The 18014-nt window shown below is 48.3% G+C and overlaps 7 protein-coding genes across 7 annotated transcripts; 4 read left to right on the top strand and 3 right to left on the bottom strand.

Annotated features, from left to right (window-relative positions):
* Positions 1-39: 39 nt before the first annotated feature.
* Positions 40-1584, top strand: N7519_009729 (uncharacterized protein; the record flags this gene model as incomplete). Its single annotated transcript, XM_057296502.1, has 3 exons — positions 40-259; positions 322-826; positions 879-1584. The coding sequence occupies 3 exons, from the start codon at positions 40-42 to the stop codon at positions 1582-1584; spliced, it is 1431 nt and encodes a 476-aa protein (XP_057144384.1).
* A 374-nt stretch (positions 1585-1958) lies between these two features.
* N7519_009728 (cytochrome P450) lies at positions 1959-3772 on the bottom strand (the record flags this gene model as incomplete). Its single annotated transcript, XM_057296501.1, is given in 6 exon segments — positions 1959-2051; positions 2112-2556; positions 2574-2881; positions 2941-3059; positions 3129-3381; positions 3527-3772. The coding sequence occupies 6 exon segments, from the start codon at positions 3770-3772 to the stop codon at positions 1959-1961; spliced, it is 1464 nt and encodes a 487-aa protein (XP_057144383.1).
* A 918-nt stretch (positions 3773-4690) lies between these two features.
* Positions 4691-6003, top strand: N7519_009727 (uncharacterized protein; the record flags this gene model as incomplete). Its single annotated transcript, XM_057296500.1, has 5 exons — positions 4691-4864; positions 4933-5308; positions 5374-5491; positions 5551-5618; positions 5681-6003. The coding sequence occupies 5 exons, from the start codon at positions 4691-4693 to the stop codon at positions 6001-6003; spliced, it is 1059 nt and encodes a 352-aa protein (XP_057144382.1).
* Positions 6004-6529: 526 nt separating this feature from the next.
* N7519_009726 (uncharacterized protein) lies at positions 6530-7198 on the bottom strand (the record flags this gene model as incomplete). Its single annotated transcript, XM_057296499.1, has 3 exons — positions 6530-6593; positions 6650-6916; positions 7005-7198. 3 exons carry the CDS (start codon positions 7196-7198, stop codon positions 6530-6532), a joined length of 525 nt encoding a protein of 174 aa, XP_057144381.1.
* Positions 7199-9858: 2660 nt separating this feature from the next.
* On the top strand, positions 9859-11435 carry N7519_009725 (uncharacterized protein; the record flags this gene model as incomplete). The annotated part of the gene is made up of 3 exons (XM_057296498.1): positions 9859-11032; positions 11108-11173; positions 11230-11435. 3 exons carry the CDS (start codon positions 9859-9861, stop codon positions 11433-11435), a joined length of 1446 nt encoding a protein of 481 aa, XP_057144380.1.
* Positions 11436-13219: 1784 nt separating this feature from the next.
* Positions 13220-14961, top strand: N7519_009724 (uncharacterized protein; the record flags this gene model as incomplete). The annotated part of the gene is made up of 6 exons (XM_057296497.1): positions 13220-13843; positions 13900-14122; positions 14178-14579; positions 14631-14738; positions 14801-14862; positions 14920-14961. 6 exons carry the CDS (start codon positions 13220-13222, stop codon positions 14959-14961), a joined length of 1461 nt encoding a protein of 486 aa, XP_057144379.1.
* Positions 14962-16625: 1664 nt separating this feature from the next.
* Positions 16626-16970, bottom strand: N7519_009723 (uncharacterized protein; the record flags this gene model as incomplete). The annotated part of the gene is made up of 2 exons (XM_057296496.1): positions 16626-16724; positions 16803-16970. 2 exons carry the CDS (start codon positions 16968-16970, stop codon positions 16626-16628), a joined length of 267 nt encoding a protein of 88 aa, XP_057144378.1.
* Between the last annotated feature and the right edge of the window lie 1044 nt (positions 16971-18014).

Below are 18014 nucleotides of genomic sequence, written 5' to 3'. Positions count from 1 at the left end.
TGACTCACGAAAGAATACAACGTCCAGAATTTTGAGAATATGTCAAATAGAAGTCAAAGAGGCAACATTCAAGGCAAGCACATGACGTGCACGGATAAACAGTCTCCCCGCCCGCTGCTCCATCTGCCTCGGCGCGGCTGGATCCCCAGGGCTCTGCTCTCTTGCCTACCTTTGACCTTTCACAAGCCAGAGAGGATAGTGACTAGGCTGCCTCTTCAAGCTAGAATGACTACTGCCGATGGTCCTGCTAGGGTGCATGGTAAGTTCAGATTGTGCCTCTTGGCCACCGTGAACCGCTGCTAAGGGATTCATACAAAACAGACCGGAATGCACGTCGCCGTCCATTCTCCAACTGGGTGAAACGCCTGGCGAACCTTAAGAGTTCCTCTGATTCTACGACAAATCGATGGTCCAACAAGCGCTACACTGGTAATAAGGGCAAGAAGGGCGATCAAGAAAACAACCCATACCCGCTTTCTGGAACTATCAACCGTGACACAGGGACTCAGACACCGACCGACTCATACACGGATGACCATTATGGTGCAGAATCTCGCTCCAGGAGCGACCCATCTTTGTGTTCGGGCTATGAGAACCCGGCTCCCCTGACAAGCGCAAAATCCGCTGCGCCAACCATTTCAACCAATGGCGATGCCGCATTCTCTGAAGCGGCGTATTCCAAGGCAGGCACATTGACAACTGGCACCGAAGGATTTAGCACCCATGGCGGTGGCGAGGGTAGTACCTTCTCATCGCCTGCGCCTTCGATTCGATCCATGACCACTACCCTGACCACTGTGCACTCGACGGCACCCTCAACCCAACTGTACAACACACAAAACAACCACAATGGACACCACCATGGCAGTTCGACACAGAGCTCCTCAAACCAGCAGATTCAATTTTCCCACCAATTCCCTCCAACCTCACCCGCTACCGCAGTCCCCCCCGCACCTCGTGCCCCAAAGCCATGCGATGACGTACAGCGCCGCAACCGCAAACAATGCCTTGACCGATAACGCTTCTCTTCTCACCTTGGCGAGCTCATCCAAGCGCCGTCGGCGCAACTCCCTAGATACCAATGCATCCGTACGTGGATTGGCTCCCTCTTCTGTATTCGGCGGTAGTCGGGAGAGCCTGCCGCTGAGTGTTCTGAGTGGAAATACGACTGAAGCATCCAATACCTCTGTGTTCAACGCCTCAGGTGTACTGAGCCGACCAAGCATTGTTGGTCTTGCGAGTGCTGAACGCATCAGTGTGTACTCGGCCTCCGGAGCAATTCCGCTAGCTAGCACCACTGCGGAGCGGGGCGGCTTGTACACCACTAAGCAGACCGCCGGCGGTGATACGGCCAGCATTCGCAGCGGCGTCCAATCACACAGTCGAAATGACAGTACCGCCGCCAGTATCGCTGGGGGTATTAGCAGTCCATTGGCCATGACTGGTCGCATGAGTCGAAGAAGTTCTGGCTGGGGAGAAATTACCGGTGAGGAAGGCAATGACGGAAAGCCAGTTGAGAAAAACGAAGACGAAGCCACTACTAAAGATGAGCATGGCTTTCCCGTTGAGCGGCTCAAGACATGAATCGCACACACCCACATACCTTTACCAGTCATGATCGGACGGTGAGGTACGCTTGAATGAAGTTACGCATGGACAATTGGGAAGCTTGAGCGAAGTAACAGCGATTCTTTACTACATAATGACATGATGCATGGAGACCTTCCAAGGACCTGGATATTCTTAATGGTTTGGCGGCGTTTTCTAGGCTGGGACTTTGATACCCTATGCGGTATGGACAAATTCGTTTCTACTTAATCCATATCGCATGCGACTTCAGATCTTTCGCGTATCAATTAGACCTTTACTAGATTCCGGCTCTGGTTGCTTAGTTTCCACACGTTCATGACGTCGTATTTGTTGATGTCCATCCATAATTGGCCCACGAGCACACCATTTCATCGGCGCCGAATTACCATGGGCATATCGTACTGATACACGAACCAGGCATTTTGGTAGTTCCATTCATGTTTGGGGTCCACCAGTTGAATCTGTACCCCGAGTTAGCACCCAGAAGCTGACATCCGAATGAATGCCAATAAACCACTTACATCGAACAAGCTGTACAGCGATGCGATCAACTTTTTGATCTCTAACATAGCGAGATACCGGCCCATGCAAACGCGGCCTCCACCACCAAAAGATAGGTCGACAGTATCCTTCATCCGACGCAGGCGATCCTCAAAGTTTCCCGGGCTTTCGTCCTTGCCCTGTAGCCAGCGGTCCGGGTTGAAGTCATCGGCGTCATCTCCGAACACTCCGAAATCACGGTTAGTGACAAAGGGGTTGATCCCGGCCTTGGTGCCTGCAGGGAGATATCGTCCATCGGGAAGCGTGAACCCACCCTCTGGAACGACACGTTCGAAGATCATGGCAATGCCGGGGTTGATGCGCAGAGCTTCACGAATGACGGCATCCAAGTACGGCAGGTCGCGGATCTCCTTCCATGGAGCGGGGAAGAGATACCGGCGGCTTGGAGTTCGGTGGCAAGTTTGACTGTCGCAGCGGGTGACTTGGCTAGGTAGTAAACGACAGCACGCATGGTGGCAGAGCTCGTGTCGCCCCCAGCAAGAATGCTCAGCATCAGCCAGTTGACAATCTGATTATCGTCGACCATGTTGGGGTACGTTTCTTTCAGCTGCACGTATTTGTCCAGCGTGTGGTCGACAATACCGGCGGATATTTTCTTTTCAGCGAGCTGAGCTTGATACTCGGCGACGACTTTGAAGGCGTACAGGACACCTGTCAAGGTGGGTTTGGGCCCAATTCGCTTAATCGGATTCTTGTCGAGGATGTTGTCAATCCACGGGATTTGAGAGACCTAGTGGGACGTGTCAGCTACCCTCGGCCACGCCGAATCGTTTATATCGGGGTACTTACCGGTGCGAAGTATCTCAGGCCAGCAGTCGAGTCCGTGATCAAATTGTCGACATCCTTCTCCTGATCAATGAATCCATAGTGCCGGCCAAAGCTGAAGTTGGCGGTGACATCCCAGGCGACTATGCATGTTAGTTTCTATCTATTGCTGGGTCCCATTGGGTGTTTCAGATCTTTGAGAGTATGCTCACAGAAACCAATCCATTCATCTGCCGGACAAACCTTTCCTGCGTTATCGCCATCGACGAATCTCAGCGCTAGCTTGTCCACAAACTTGGTTATTGTTTCATCGATAAAAGGCTCGTATTCCAGAACCTTAGTCATGGACCAAAGGCTCCGAATAGGTCGGATGTTCTGGTTGTGCCAATCTTCATCCTGGGTATTGAAGAGATTCGACATTCGATGGCCTTCGAGCAGCACATCATTGGGGCGGTACATATCACTCTTCACATGATTACGACAGGTCAGCATAGCCTACTCTCACACGTAAAAGGACAGGTATTGACTAGGAGACGACATATCCAACCTTTTTCCATGGATTGCGCGTGGAGTAAATTGTCCGAATTAGATTCGGGTCTGATATGCTCACGCAATTGGGCCCGACCTGTACCGCTGTGCCATATTTCCGGTGTAATTGAACATTCTTCAGATCAATACGTCCACCATATGCGTGAGACGCGCGCCAAAAATCAGTGATCTTGGCCAACGCTGGGCCAGGGATGGATCTCAAACGCGAAAAGAACACATCTGAAATCAGCTTTATCACAAAAAGCAGACCCAGAGTGACCAGGGCCTGGGCCCACAGGCTGGAAGGAAGAGTGATCATTTCCGACATCGTGGCAGATGTGGATTCTGTGCACACACAGAAGTACGTGCAGTGTAGCAAGGGGATTCCAAACTCAATTCACTGCCAATAATCGGGTTTTCGTGAGCCGGCAACACGGTTGACAGTCGCAGCATTTAAAAGCCCCTCGGGGATGCTAGGCCCTAGTGCTGCTGAGATTAAGGGGGGGGGGGCGTGATTTGCCCTCTTTTTTTTAAAAAAAAAAACACCAGGCGTGAGAACGTGGGCCATTGCGGGGAACAAAATGAACAGCGCAAACAAGCGTTGACAATTCTCCAATGGCACGGAAACTCCATCCAAGTGGGATTTAGCGTTCGTCTCCAGACGGGGGGTGAACGGAATGTGGAGTCGGTGGTTGATTGCCGATGATCGTGAATGGCTCTTCGATAAAACCAATTTCCCAATTTCCCAATTTGGCCATAACAACCTTGGCTCTCCAGCGGCGCCGCCCTAGTGTCCGACGAGTTACCATGGCTTTGTACCAGCGGCTCTAATTAGCCGTTTAAGAACAAGATCGTGCAAACTGGTTATTATTGTTGACTTTACAAATCCACTACCATGGTAAGCGAATCCAAGCATAAGCCATGGATGATACCTGGGCAGACTGGTTCAAATCGAGAAAAGCGGCGTAAGCCGATCGTTTGGATGTTTCCTTGATCCACCTTCTCCGTAGAAAGCACGATCTCCACTTCCTGCGACAAATATTAACTTTTTCGGACTTCGCCCCCATGTTCTCGGGACGGGCTGGTGTTCTAGTTTTTATGACACCCTGTTGACAATGCTCAACTCCCCTGGAGTCCCATGTGCGTGTATCATTCGTGGCATGACCACTTCTGGGGAAGTTGAATCTCTAGATTTACGGGTACAAGCCCGGACTGTGATTCTGCGCAGCATTGGCGAACCCTCAGGATGTCGTCTAATGGGGGTGCACATCTCCCGATAGAGAGCCAGGCTCCTACAGTGAAGGGTGTGATGTGGACGATGTCGATGGTTCCTTTGGTCTTCGTTTTGATGCGCTTGTATGTGCGAGTGTACATGCGGAGAGTGTTTGGCTGGGATGACGGCATTGCAATTGCGGCAATCGTAAGGGACTCCTCTCTTTTCGTGACTGTTTGACTTGAGATGATTTTACTGACTTCGATCCTTGATAGTGTTGTCTCGTTGCATACGCTGCTGTCTGCCATGTCGCTGCAAACCTGGGCTTAGGACAACACCTCGAAATCGTCCAGAAAAACCCAAATAACCTCATCCAGGTGGCTCTCTTGTGCAATATTGGCGAAAGTTTGGCAATCATGGCATGCACCCTCGGCAAGACGTCCTTTGCTGTCACGTTGCTTCGGATCGTGGTCCAGAGATGGATGGTTGTCGTGCTATGGTTCGTGATTGTTACAATGAACATTGTCAACATCTTGGCTGCACTCTTTGTCTTCCTGCAATGCAAGGATCCTCGACATTTGTGGAATCCAATGATTCCATCAGAGTGTTGGCCGCCGGACGTCTTTACCAATTTCGCTCTCTTTGTTGGTGGTGAGTCTTGTTGCAGAAACCCTTGGGTTATTATTGACGACTAATGCATCAATCCCCTCCTGCAGCCTATTCTGGAGCACAAGATTTTGTCCTAGCACTGCTACCGTGGACTATTGTCTGGAAACTGCAAATGAGAAAGAAGGAAAAGCTTGGTGTGGCCTTTGCAATGAGCCTTGGAATCTTGTAAGTCTTACAGACCCTGCACCGTTGATCCCACATACTGACTGACTTGTCTCTTCAAGCGCAGGCGCAGCATCCATTGTCAAGACCATCCATCTCGTGGCGCTTTCGGCCAAATCCGACTTCACATGTACGTCGCCAATTGTTAACTTCTTCATCTTCGCCACAATCTAATTTCTTCTATTTGCTTAGGGGAACTTGCTCCCTTATTGATCTGGGCAGCTGTAGAGGATGGTCTCGCTATCACCGCTGCATCTATTCCCGCGCTTAGGCCTCTCTTAACGATGATATTCCCCAGCACATCATCGGACAATTATAACATGATCCCGTACCCACACCCGCCTCCCAACCGCAAGGTCTTCGACAACTCTAAGGGCGAAACGCAGACGGACATTGGACATACGACAGTCCATGATATGGGGAGCCAAACAGCAATCCTAGAGACTATTGCCCCAAAGGGTGAAAATATCAACATGACAACAGAGGTCTCAGTGACATATAATCATGGCTCATAAAGGACTTCGTCGAGACAAAGAATAATTACAAGCAACGGGCAGCGGTCGACCGTACCAGGGGTTCTTAAACTGGCCACATATAAAATAACCCGCAACAGACGGTTTCATCTGTGTTTCATGGCCATCGACCTAGTTCGTTTATCTCAGTCAAAAAGAAAAAAAAAACTTGGAGCCTTTTGCGTAGTTTTGCGCATTATATGCTAGCTCGGGTTTTGTCGCTACCTAGGTACCTGTGGACTCCTCACCGGCTTACTAGTTGTCCCCTTTGACCAGTCTAATGAATATTTGAATTACTTTTCATCAGGGCCTAGGCAAGTGGACAAGCATTGTGGCCAATAAAACCTGACTATAGAGCTTTCCAGAAGAGTTTATCTACTAATTCAGTGTGAATAGCACAATGGGTCTGTAAAAGGCACAAAATATATTCCTGAAGCCTGGCAAGGGTATATAATATAGGGAAAAAGAAAAAGAAAAGAAACAGGCATCAAATTAAAGCTTGGACAAATATTGGATAAGAGACTGTTAATCACGGACCAAGAGCTTTGTTTAGCAATATCTCGAAAATGGCTTCCTCCATGATTGCTGCGAATCTGCAGTACACATTAGCACACAAAATTAGCAATCGAGAAAAAAGCGAGCTACTCACCCCTGACACTTGATATGAGGCCTCATGGCATTCTGCAGTGTTTTCAATCTCTCACGCGTCAATCGTGGGAAGTTCTCATGGTCCCTTATCCTGTTCCACGCTTGGACGGGAGTAATGTACCCATTCAAGTCAAGCTTGTCCGCCATCTCGAACAGTTTTTGAAAAACTTCCGCCGAAACCTGCCATCGCGAGTCGCTGTCGAGGGTTGGGGGTGCAAGTTGTAGCAGTGTGCCTTGCATTGACGCAGCATGGCCCGAAGGTTGTGCGCTTGAGATATGCGACAGACATGGCCGTTCCAGTCTCCAGGTTCGTGAGGACAATGTCGGGAATATCAACGGAAAATGCGGATACTTACGACAGAACAAAGTCGACTCCTGTCTGAAACCATTCTTCGTCAGAAAGCTCGTCCAGGTCTTTCTCTATGTCATCTTCGTGATATTCAGTCCCGCTGTGTTGCTTCTTGTTGTTGTCGCTATTGTTCCCCGGTTGACCTGGGACAAACCGGAAGGACGAGGGGTTTGATATAGATGGCGGACCTTTTTGGCCCATGCTGATGACAGATGGTTGGTCTTTCTCATGCTTTGGTTATGTTCAGGCTTGTTGATGCACTAGGGATGATATTGGCAGTAGGGAGTGTGAACGAGAGGGGTCTGCAACGAATTATTGCCCCCGAGCACGGTTACTTTGGCTAGGTAGGACTTCGGGTTTGACAGTTCCTGTGGAAGGCTGCGTAATAATGTCCCGGGGGATCCCGATGGACATTTCGGAGCTCATCCGTCTCAAGGTTGCTGCGAGAATATCACATCACCGGCGGTCATCTTCCAGCAACCGAATAAAAATGTCAATTCTCCTGTCACTTGTCCCAGGCGAATATAAATACTATGTTGGTTAAGAGGGAAAGCAGAACTGGAATACCCCTACCCACCATTTGACCCGCCTTAGTTGTTCATACGGTTTTCGCAGGTTGCTCTCGGATCGTTTGCCTCATTTGACGCACCTAGCAGGGGGTTTTTAGTACGAAGATACAATCATGCACACACTGCACTTTTTGTCAAGTCATGTGTAAGTGCTGTTTGTACTCATTTGGCCAGCTGAGCAATGTCTCATCAGCTTTCATAGAGTTGATCCATATCCTGTGAAATCGTACAAGTGAGCATAATACTTCAAGGGTGTTGCAGTGCGACGTCTCGCAGGGTACATAAAAGAAAAAAAGGAAAAAAGAAAAAAAAAAAAAAATTACGGCCGAAACAACAGGCATTCTTACCTTCGGGACGGAATTGGACCCCGTATCTGTCATATTTCCGCCTGTTAATTCTGAGCCGGGCCGGAGTATGGATGGGTTAGCATCGCAGCCTTTTTGTTATCGATACCAGAGGCCAAAATACCAGTTCTGCCTGATATTAACCCCTCTCGTCGGAGAGAGTGAGCTGAAGCTAACTGCCGACATTCGGGCCCATAGGATAGCTGACTGGGCTAGTTGGCAAGGACCTTTGTATACCCGTCGCGATCATATCTCACTAGGTGGGACTCGACATATCAGTGCGAACTCACGTTGCACTATCTAGACGTATTTTTCCAGAGCTCTCATCCATCCAGTCTTATACAACAATGTACAACCATCAAATATTGCTTAACCCGGTTTTTTTTGTTCGGTCACTCAAACTGCCTCCCATATTTATATTGGCAATAGGAAGGGTAACGCCGCCCAGAATTCGTGGAACACTCGGTGAGTTTTATTAGGTGCCTCATAATTTTAGGCCAGCTCACTTCAATTGGTAGCTTACTGAACTCAACAAGCTATATGTGTATGCCTGTAGTTTCCTACCTGGCTATTTTCTTAATCTTTTATTTATTATATAATAGTATTGTTTCTTAGTTATACTTGTTAGATGTAATATATGGGAAGAAAGACCCAGTAGACATAATTGCTCCCATCTTGGGTTGATATCCGACCAGCTCCAAGAATCCCTCTATAGCTAGCTGATCTCGAAACAACGCTGTGTAATCTATGTCTGAGGAAGGTTCCATAAATCCAACAAGCTTTTTAGGGCCCTTTTTAGTTTAATTTTATAGGCTTCCTCGAGATATTGATTGACGATGACAGGAACCAAGTCATCCGGCCTGATTGCTATACTATGGCACAGCCGCACGCTAGGTATTAACTCAAATACCAACTGAGGAATCCAGGTTCACTGATATATATATATAAAGCTTGAAGTGTCTGTTCATTTGGACTTTCTGAGATGGCGCATTGGTTCTTAGCGAGAGAGTATATCTTTTGGTCTTCTAGAATGTTTTTTGTGCTCGGAGTTGGACTAACTAAACTAGACTCTTTCATATCTGAGCAGGAGTTTTAAACATTCATTCCAACTAATCTAAAGTGCTTGGACTAACGACTTGTGCGTGTAGTAACGTGGTATTCGGATTCGCAAAACATCCATCCATGGCTACCTAGGTAGGCTTCTCCCTCCCTTATGTAATGATAGCCCCGGAGGTACCGGGTAAATCTTAGAAGATCCTACTTCACCACCCTATGCTACTACAGCGGTCGTTACCTAGGTAGGTATACGAGTAGACCGGTACCACCTCTCCCGACATCAGTCTCTTTAGGGTAAGCACCCCGATGATCATAAATGAAATAGACAAAAAGGGCATGCATGGTATTAGGGGAACTATGACAGCATCATGTAGGACCTACAATGTACGCTGCATGCAGAATTGCGGAGAGCATTGGATAATTGAGTATAGTTCATGTAGCCTCCTTGCAGATAGCAACCCCACTGGCACTCAATAGCAACCCTTATTTTTCGACTTTTTGGGCAATCCTATTCGTTCGGCAGTAGCTGACTGAGACCCTCCTTTTAGGATGTCGGAGGATCTACGATCTCACAGCTCCACATCCGGCAGAAGGCTGAGCTGAACTGGTTCAGCTGAGCATTCCAGAGTCCTCGCTACCCACTTTCAGGCCCACGAATGTAACTTGTCACTCGATCTATGATTCTGACACCTCCTCTCTCCTTAATGACCGCATTACTTTACATCATGCCTGAGTATCGGGGTGGGGCCACAACGCGAGGGCGAGGAAAAGGGTTGTAGACGGCCTGATGGCCTCGTCGCTATACTATTTATTGAAGCTTTGAGCACTTTCTGCTGTCCTTGTCTTCCCACGACAACCAGAGTTCCATTCCATTCTCGTTTCTTGGTTGACCATGATTGTCAAATCATCCCTCCTACTGCTAGGCGCAGCTCTGGCCTTCGCCGACCAAGCTCCCATCGGCGGCAGTTCAGAATGCCTGAAAACCAGTAATCCTAACGAGTGCTGCCTCAATGGAGCGCCCTCTGACAAGGTGAAAATTGACGACCGCACGTTCAATATTACTTGCGAATCGAGGTATATCACACTCGACATCTACAGCAAACCCCTCACGGCCAAGAATGCCCTCGACTGTGCGACACACTGTGCAAAAGACGTGTCCTGTAAGGCATCATCCTTCAACACACGCGCCAACCCAAACCGTGGCAACTGCTTCTTCACCTTGGAAGACAACATGGACCAAGCGCCCGATAGAAAATGGATTAGCTTCACCGAAATATCAACATCCTGTTTGGAGTCCGATGACCGCAGCGCATGCTGCCGTGATCCAACACAGCAAGAAGGCGAGGTCTCGATTGATAATGCCCAATGGAAATGGACCTGCGGGACCATCCTGAACCTGAACCCGGCCGGAATAGAGGCGGCCAACGCTCTCGATTGTGCCTCGCGCTGCGCGTCCGATGGCTGTGAGGCAATTTCCTTCCGAATTCTAGACGAGAACAAAAGGGGCAACTGCTTCTTCGTCGCAGACAACAACGATAAGGTTCAGCGGACCGCGCACAAGTTCATGTCACTCGTTAAAGTCGAGAAGGATGACAACGACGATCACATAATCCCTGAGCCAGAACCGGAGTGCGAAAAGTGCACCAAAGAGAAGGACCAGTGCATTCACAATAACGAAGTCTGCAAGGATAACCTGGAGCAAGCTCAGCATGATCTCAACATGTGCGAAAGCAACCAGCTGGACCCAGAAAAATTGAAGCAATGCGAAGTCGACAAGCTAGAATCCGAAAAAGCCGCAGAGGACTGCCGGCGTGACTCTGCTGAAATTGAAGAGAAGAGGAAACAGTGCCGCGAGGATGAGCGTGCGTGTGAAAAAGAGAAGGCCGAGCTCAACAGTCAGAAGCACCAGTGCGAGAACGACAAGAGCCGCTTGAACCAGGATTTCAAAGACAAAGAAGACGAGATCACCGAACTCAAGTCGCAGATCAAATCTCTCAACGACAAGCTAAACGCTTGCAATACATCAACCCCTGGCGGAAAGTGCCGTACGAACCTTGTCGAAGCCGGTAAGCGATAAAATCCTGTGACCCCTGCAATGTCACTCTCTAGCTTTTCAACTGAAACTGATCACTGGGTCACAGAGCCTAGCGACGATCAATGCATCATCAGCGCGGGAAATGAGAAATTCAAGATCTACTATGCTAAACGTTTGTCTCTCCCAATAATAAGGCTTCACAGTAGAGACATGCTGACTTCTGTATAGTTGATGACGGCCCCGGAGTAAAGAACTTCCGTACTCCCAGAGCAGACTCTTTCAAAGACTGCGCCGAGCAGTGCGCGAAGGACAAGAAGTGTGTGCGATTCATGTGGAACACAAACGGCAAAGACAAGACCTGTTACATGCGAGATACCGGAAAGGGTATGGTCCCCACCCAGCAGTCGAATTGGAGTTCTGGGCAGCTTCTTTAAATTGAAAGCTGGACAGTTAGACAACCTTATGGCTGTCTATACAACAGGTTTCGGAGGAGAGAATGCTGGGATACGGAAGGGGCAATAATCACAGATAACTCTTGGAGAAAGACACCTGCAAAACCAGCAGACTAATATATTTCCCTTGAGTGACTACTGAGCCATGGTATAGGCTTTCTTTTTTCCCCTCCCCATGTTACATTTTAGGGTTTCTTATACTGTCATTTGAATACAAAGTCTGCTTTGGTTTTTCTTTGTAATTAATCCGCAATCTAATAGACTGATTGATACTAGAGTGTTTTTCTTTTCTTTTCAAATAGCCGCCCACCACAGTAGGACCAGGAAACCTATCCTGACAAGCTTATTGCGCAGGGAAAACTACCAGAACCAAAGTCTCTTGGTTGCCACTGACCATGACCTACCTAGGTACCTATGTTGTGTAGGTAGAGCCAGTGGTCAATGCTACTGGCGCCGAGCCCTCTAATTCGCGGCCCGTTCCGTAGAGAGCGGGTCTCGAAACGAACATATCAATAACGTCATGCCACTGGTACAGCTCCTATTTGCACATTTAAGCGTCAGAGTAGGCGTATGAAATGATGGCATGTTGAGGTTATAGAGTCGCGTGAATGCAAGACCACAAGCAATAAGGGGAATAAAAGGAAAGAAAAAAAAAGAAAAGAAACCGAAACAAAAAATGTGACGAGTAAGGATCCGCTAGTTAGTGGCCATCTACTCCGTACTCCGTAATTAACTACAACGTATGTACTAACTTGCTGACGTGTAGCTTTAGCTCAATCAAGATAGTTCGATGGATGTCGCTTAGGTGGGTATAAGCCCCTGGCCAATCTCACACAGTTCCTTCTACTACCTGACAAAATTTAGGCAAGATCCCCCAGGAGTCCTCGATCAGCAGATCGTCCCCGCAATACATGAACAGACTCATCACATCCGCATGTTTATCCTCGACAGCCTTCTGAAAGGCCCATGGAAAGTTCCTCATTCTGGAATCCAGTAATCAACAGAAGGTGCGCAACGTGTACATATCGCTATATGATGTAGTTGAATTAATCATCCACAGAGTCATATCTTAACGTCATACGACAGCAGAAGAACGATGATATCCATGCGCGGCAGCCCATGAGCACCCATGGCGTAGCATAAGTGCAACCGACATCTCTTTGAATCTGTTCACGGAGTAGTGAAAAGCATGTCGATAACTGACATAAACGAATGCAGAATGCTATAGCTTGACGTTACACTGCATCTAAGCCAATCAGTTGTCAATAAGAGGTATAGATGGCTCAGCTGAAAGCGGGCCCTCTTGCAGAAACTAGCGGTCACCTTGAGATCTTCGCAGGGCAGCTGCCGTGCAACCCTGAATTCTCAGCTGGAAATATTATGCGACATTGGAGTTATCTGTTCATGACCCACGATGGGCCAGACAGGTCGCCCTTGTGTTGACGTCACTAGCGTCACTACCCTGAGGTTTATGGCCGAGTATTGGCTCATCATGTGTCGGTAGAACGAGATGGTCTCCTGAAGAATGGAAATTCTAGGTGATGTATCGCCTGTGTGCAAAGGAGTGGAGTGGACTGGCAGGTATTACGTGTCAATAGGACAAATGAGGCTGTCTGAAATCTGCAAACAGGAAGTGTTTGTCTCCACCTGGGGGTATAAACATGGCTCTGGAATCGATAGACTGTAGCCTTCATTCTTATAACCCCAATTCAACCAGGCCTTAGCTCGACATAACTTTCAAGTACATCACGGCAGAGGTTTTCATAATGGAGCAAAACCTTCACACTCATGCGAAGAGTGGAACTCTCACTCTGAATAACATCGGCCAACTCCTCATCCAGGACGAAGTCAATGATTTGGATAGCTACGGTGATACAGCCCTCGACCTGGCAATTCGAAATGGCCATGTGGGTGCTGTAAAGCTGCTTCTGCAGAACGATGCGGATGCCAACAGAGTATCTTCGGATGGCAAGACCCCCCTCTATGCGGCCACTCTGGCACCAAACAGCGGCCGCATTGTTGAGCTTCTGCTCAAGCACGGCGCCAAGGCAGACGAGTCGGTCTCACAGCCGAAAGGCGACACTCCGTTGATGTCAGCGATCCGACAAGGCACTAGCCCCGAGGCCATCCGCGCCCTCATTCAGGCTGGAGCGGCCATGGATAGGTCGAACGAGCTTGGCGAGACACCTGCGAACCTTGCCGAAAAGTCTACAAACACTGCCGTTCACAAGGCTATCCGCCCCAAGGACGAGAAGCCAGAATGGAAGCCCGAGCTCGAGAATCTTCTCGTAAGCTCCGGTCTGTTTGCCATGGCCTACTTCAAGAATTTCAGGGACGTCGGCAAGAACGCCATAAATCGTCTTGCTGCATTGTCAGAGCCAGTGCCAGGCGTATGTACCTTGCAATCCGCAGTTCTTCGTTTCCGAATTTACTAACCCCGGAATAGCAAATTACAAACCCCCGCACGGCGGAGGAAATTCTGTCGAACCTTGAAAATTTCATCCATGCAAAGGGTCTTGAGGACATCTTCCCAAAGGGCAATGAGTACGTGCACAAGGTAGCAGAGAAAGCAGCCAAGATCCTGAACGATTCAACTTTCCCGGGTGCAACACCCAGGAATGTGACTATTATGTCCCGCCAGGCTTTGTACCAGCCTGTCTTTTACTGCGGTAGGTCAGTCAGCAAATCGCATAAGAGCACCAAACTTACACTAGTTGCCTATAGACGACAGTGGCTCGATGGGTCATGACGACCGCATGAACAGACAGGCAACGATGGTTGGACGGATCGCAGACCTTATCACGAGGGCTGCTCCGGAAGGGAACGCGCATGTTCATCTTCGCTTTATCAACAAGAACGAGAAATTTGATAACATCAGCCCCGGCGAGCTTACCTCAAAGATGAAGTTTACCCCCGATGGATCGACTCCGTTGGGCGCGAACCTAAAAGCTAAAGTCTTGAGTGACTTACTCTACGATCCACTTAATAACAACAAAGTGTTGCAGCGTCCCCTTCTTATTTTGACGGTCACCGACGGATGTCCGACCGACGACCCTAAGGATACATACGAAAAAGAAATCAGGGAGTCGCTGAAGTTTGTGAAGGACAAAGGCTACGGAGACGAAGGTAGGCTTCCGTCGTGGGTCTACATCGATGACGTTCGCTAACCCAGCGCAGCTGTCCGGTACGACCTTAGCCAAATAGGCAATGCGAGTGAAGCTACCGAGTTCTTGGGAAGCTGGCAGATGAATGATCTTGTCCCCGATCATGTCAATGTGACTGCTGGTGAGTGATAACTGTGGAACCAAAGGAGAAATAGTATGGACCAGGCTAACGTTCAGATTCAGAGCATTTGGATAGCCAATTCGAGAACCTCAGGTACAACGACGAACATGAACTCGACCAGTGGGTACGGCTTCCGGTGTTCTATTTCCTTTTTGACGCCCAACTGACGAGTTCATTTTAGATCCTGGATAGACTTGATGCGGGTAACCCGATCACTTATTAGACGTGACTTGCAAATGGAGACCAAACGTCTCTCAACTCTCGTTGCGATTTTGGTATTGCTGGCAATGTGGAAAGCTACCTATGGTTTGAAGTATGAGGTCCTCGCACTTATTACTGAGATATGTGCAACAACTATTATCAAATACCTTTGTTCATATACATTGTCATCCACAAGTCAATCCAGAGTTTTCCAATTGTTGAGTAATTGTCGCCACTATGAACTTTGTACTCCGTGCATTGAGCTTATACACCCTTTGGGTATAACTTGGGGTGCTCCAGGCTCAACGGGAAATGCCGTGAGAGCGGAGAGCGCGTCGGGATACAGGTTAAGCAAGAAATTACGCAGTTGCCCTGACAACTGGCAAGAGCTATATGCACCTTGTTATACGTATACTGGGATCGATCGGAATAACTAGTACTTCCAATAATAGAGAACAAGAATGGCTCAACCCAGTATATTATGCCCTCGTGATACCCCGAAGTTCTGTCTGTCCCTCTTCTCTTGCTTCGTCGACTTTATGTGCTATTGGGAGATCTTGAAAGTCCATCTTAAAGCATATAGCGGTTTAGACTGACAAGGACCACCTTGAACGGTAAGGCTGAATGTGGCGTATGTATGGTCCCTCAATAGCCAATCGAAAGCTTCACAGATCTGCAACCAGGAATCGGACGTATCTGTTGACATAGCTACGCGCGGGCCGCAATTGGTTCTTACACACGCCAAGACCCGCAGATCCCTCGACCATGACCGCTATGCGTGCAGAAGAAATAGTTACTTACGCCCTGGTGGATTATCCAGAACTGAGGAAACTACGGGAGGGATTCAGGAAGAAGACCGGGGACTGTTTAACAGCGTGTCGAGTATGCTGAGAGCTCGAAGAGAATGCGAGAGGGGTGAACCAGACAGGGTTTCGCAATCCTGCTAGGCTTTGCTGAGGCGTCACAATGTTGGTGGCTAGCTGAGGTGGGTCTGTAGATCTGACCATTTCCTACTGCGTACCTCTCCTTACGCCAAGGACTCAAGAATCCGGTTATTCTATCTTCACGGTTGCTTTTTGTTGGGATGAGTGGCTACCTGAGGCCTCCCCCCCGCTTGTCAGGACCTGTTCCCTGCTACTCCGTAGATAGACTTTTTCTCTGCATAGTTATCTATCGAGAATCCTTCGTCCCATGGGATTGGCCATCCCTTCTGCTTGGACCTACCTACAGTGGACCTCAGTGCGAGGTTGTAACGCGATAGCGTCTTCTTGAGGCGCTGCAGTCAACATTTCCAATTTATCACTTTGCTTTGGACTTGTGAGTGCCCCGGGTTTAAAGGGTTGCAATGTAGCGGGGAAAGGGATTGTTAGCTAGGGATCGTGTTAAGGTGGGATATGTGTGCTTCCTGGTTATGCTAGATCGTTAACACCTGAGAATACAACGACTGCTGCTTGGTAAGAAAGCCATTTTTCTCATTTATACACATACTAACTTGCTCTTGGACACAACACATAATCTTCTACTATAGACCCGCCGAGCATTTATTATTCGATAGATACACGGACTTGTGACCTAAGCCTTATTACCAAGATGGCAGCAGCCCTGCTTCGAACGATGGATAACACTATTATTTTCGCCAGATTGTGAAGGCGGAATAACTACTTTACAAAAGCCGACGCCATGGGTTCATGAATCCATGGTGTCTTCCAGGTAAAAGTTCAAGTCCAACCATACTCCTTCGCTTGTGGCATATCTTTCATCGTTCGTCGGTGCCGTATTGCTGGCCTATTACGAGCAGCAAGTCCAGCAGGGCTATTCAACAAATTAGTATCAACCCAAAGGGTAAGTAGAGTGGCCACTTACTTCGCCATCGCGGACAATGTTTTTAGACACCATGCCGGGAAGGCACTGAAATTTCTCCTCATTGCAGACACTCAGGCAGGTAGGGGCTTCCTCATCGGTGGCATCCTGGGCCCAGACGCTGGAGGCAGCCAACACGAGAGTGGCGAATAGGAAGGATGAGAACTGCATTTTAAGAGATTGTTGGGGCAGGTTTGTCAAAGTGTAGAGAGCTTTTGTAGATAGAAGGCGTAAGAGGACAAGCTAGTGATGTGATTGTAGAGTTATTTATATGAAAGGCTTGCTTGACCTCTATATTCTGGCTTCAGCTATGTTGTAATTTCTACTCATGCCCATCCATGGATGCATGATGTATAAGATTTAGAGCTATTGATAGATGTGGACCTGAACCAGCAGCATTCTCCAATAAGCTGCATGTTTTGCAAGCAAGGCAGTGAGTCTTTTTTTTTTCTTTTTCGGTGTAGCTGAATGAATATAACCCAAACAAGGTCGGTCAATAAAGCTTGAGGATGTGTTGCATCGGTCCCGATATAACTTTCGATTGATTGGCCGCGCCAAGATGCATGCATAATGCATAGATCCACAGCTCGAGTTGTACAGAGTGTAGGTATGACGACGATTTAATGCTGCAAGGACGCATCTTGGCGCATTCCGTCCATTGTGGACCGTTCCGTGCCGTACAACCTTTTTTCCTCGTTTGAAGGCTGGGCAACACCCGTTTGAGTACTTCCGTCATCCAAAACGCTAAGCAAGGTTCCGCGCAACTCCGTCCTGGTACACCCTTGGTTTCACCCAATTATGGATCATTAGAATTGCAGTGTAAAGGATTCATAATTTCTGAAGATACCACCACCGTAGCATATTGCAACTCGCATACCATACCTACGGTTCAACACAAGTAGTACTTCACATAACCGCATGCGCATATCAGTTATCCACACAGTGCTATTCGCCACGGCCCAACACTATCAAGTTCTATTGTTATGGAGTAGAATGCCATAAAATACAGCATGGTCTCGCCCCAACCGAGGAAGACTGGGATACTTGGGTCAGGTGAATTTTCATTGGAGCAACATCGGGAATAGAGTTCCATATGAATCAAGAGCAAGGGATTTGCCCACATATTCATGCAGTACATTCATTTGTAGTACCACCATTGTAGGATCAAGTTTAGGTAACTACAACATAGAGAGGAGAGTAATGTAATCGAGCCAT

This window comes from Penicillium mononematosum, assembly GCF_028829835.1.
Source record: "Penicillium mononematosum strain IBT 11891 chromosome Unknown utg000005l:1.0-9366267.0:1.0-9372171.0, whole genome shotgun sequence".
Classification (NCBI taxonomy): domain Eukaryota; kingdom Fungi; phylum Ascomycota; class Eurotiomycetes; order Eurotiales; family Aspergillaceae; genus Penicillium; species Penicillium mononematosum.
Note: the sequence above shows the minus strand (reverse complement) of the source record. Positions and strands in the feature narration are given on the sequence as shown.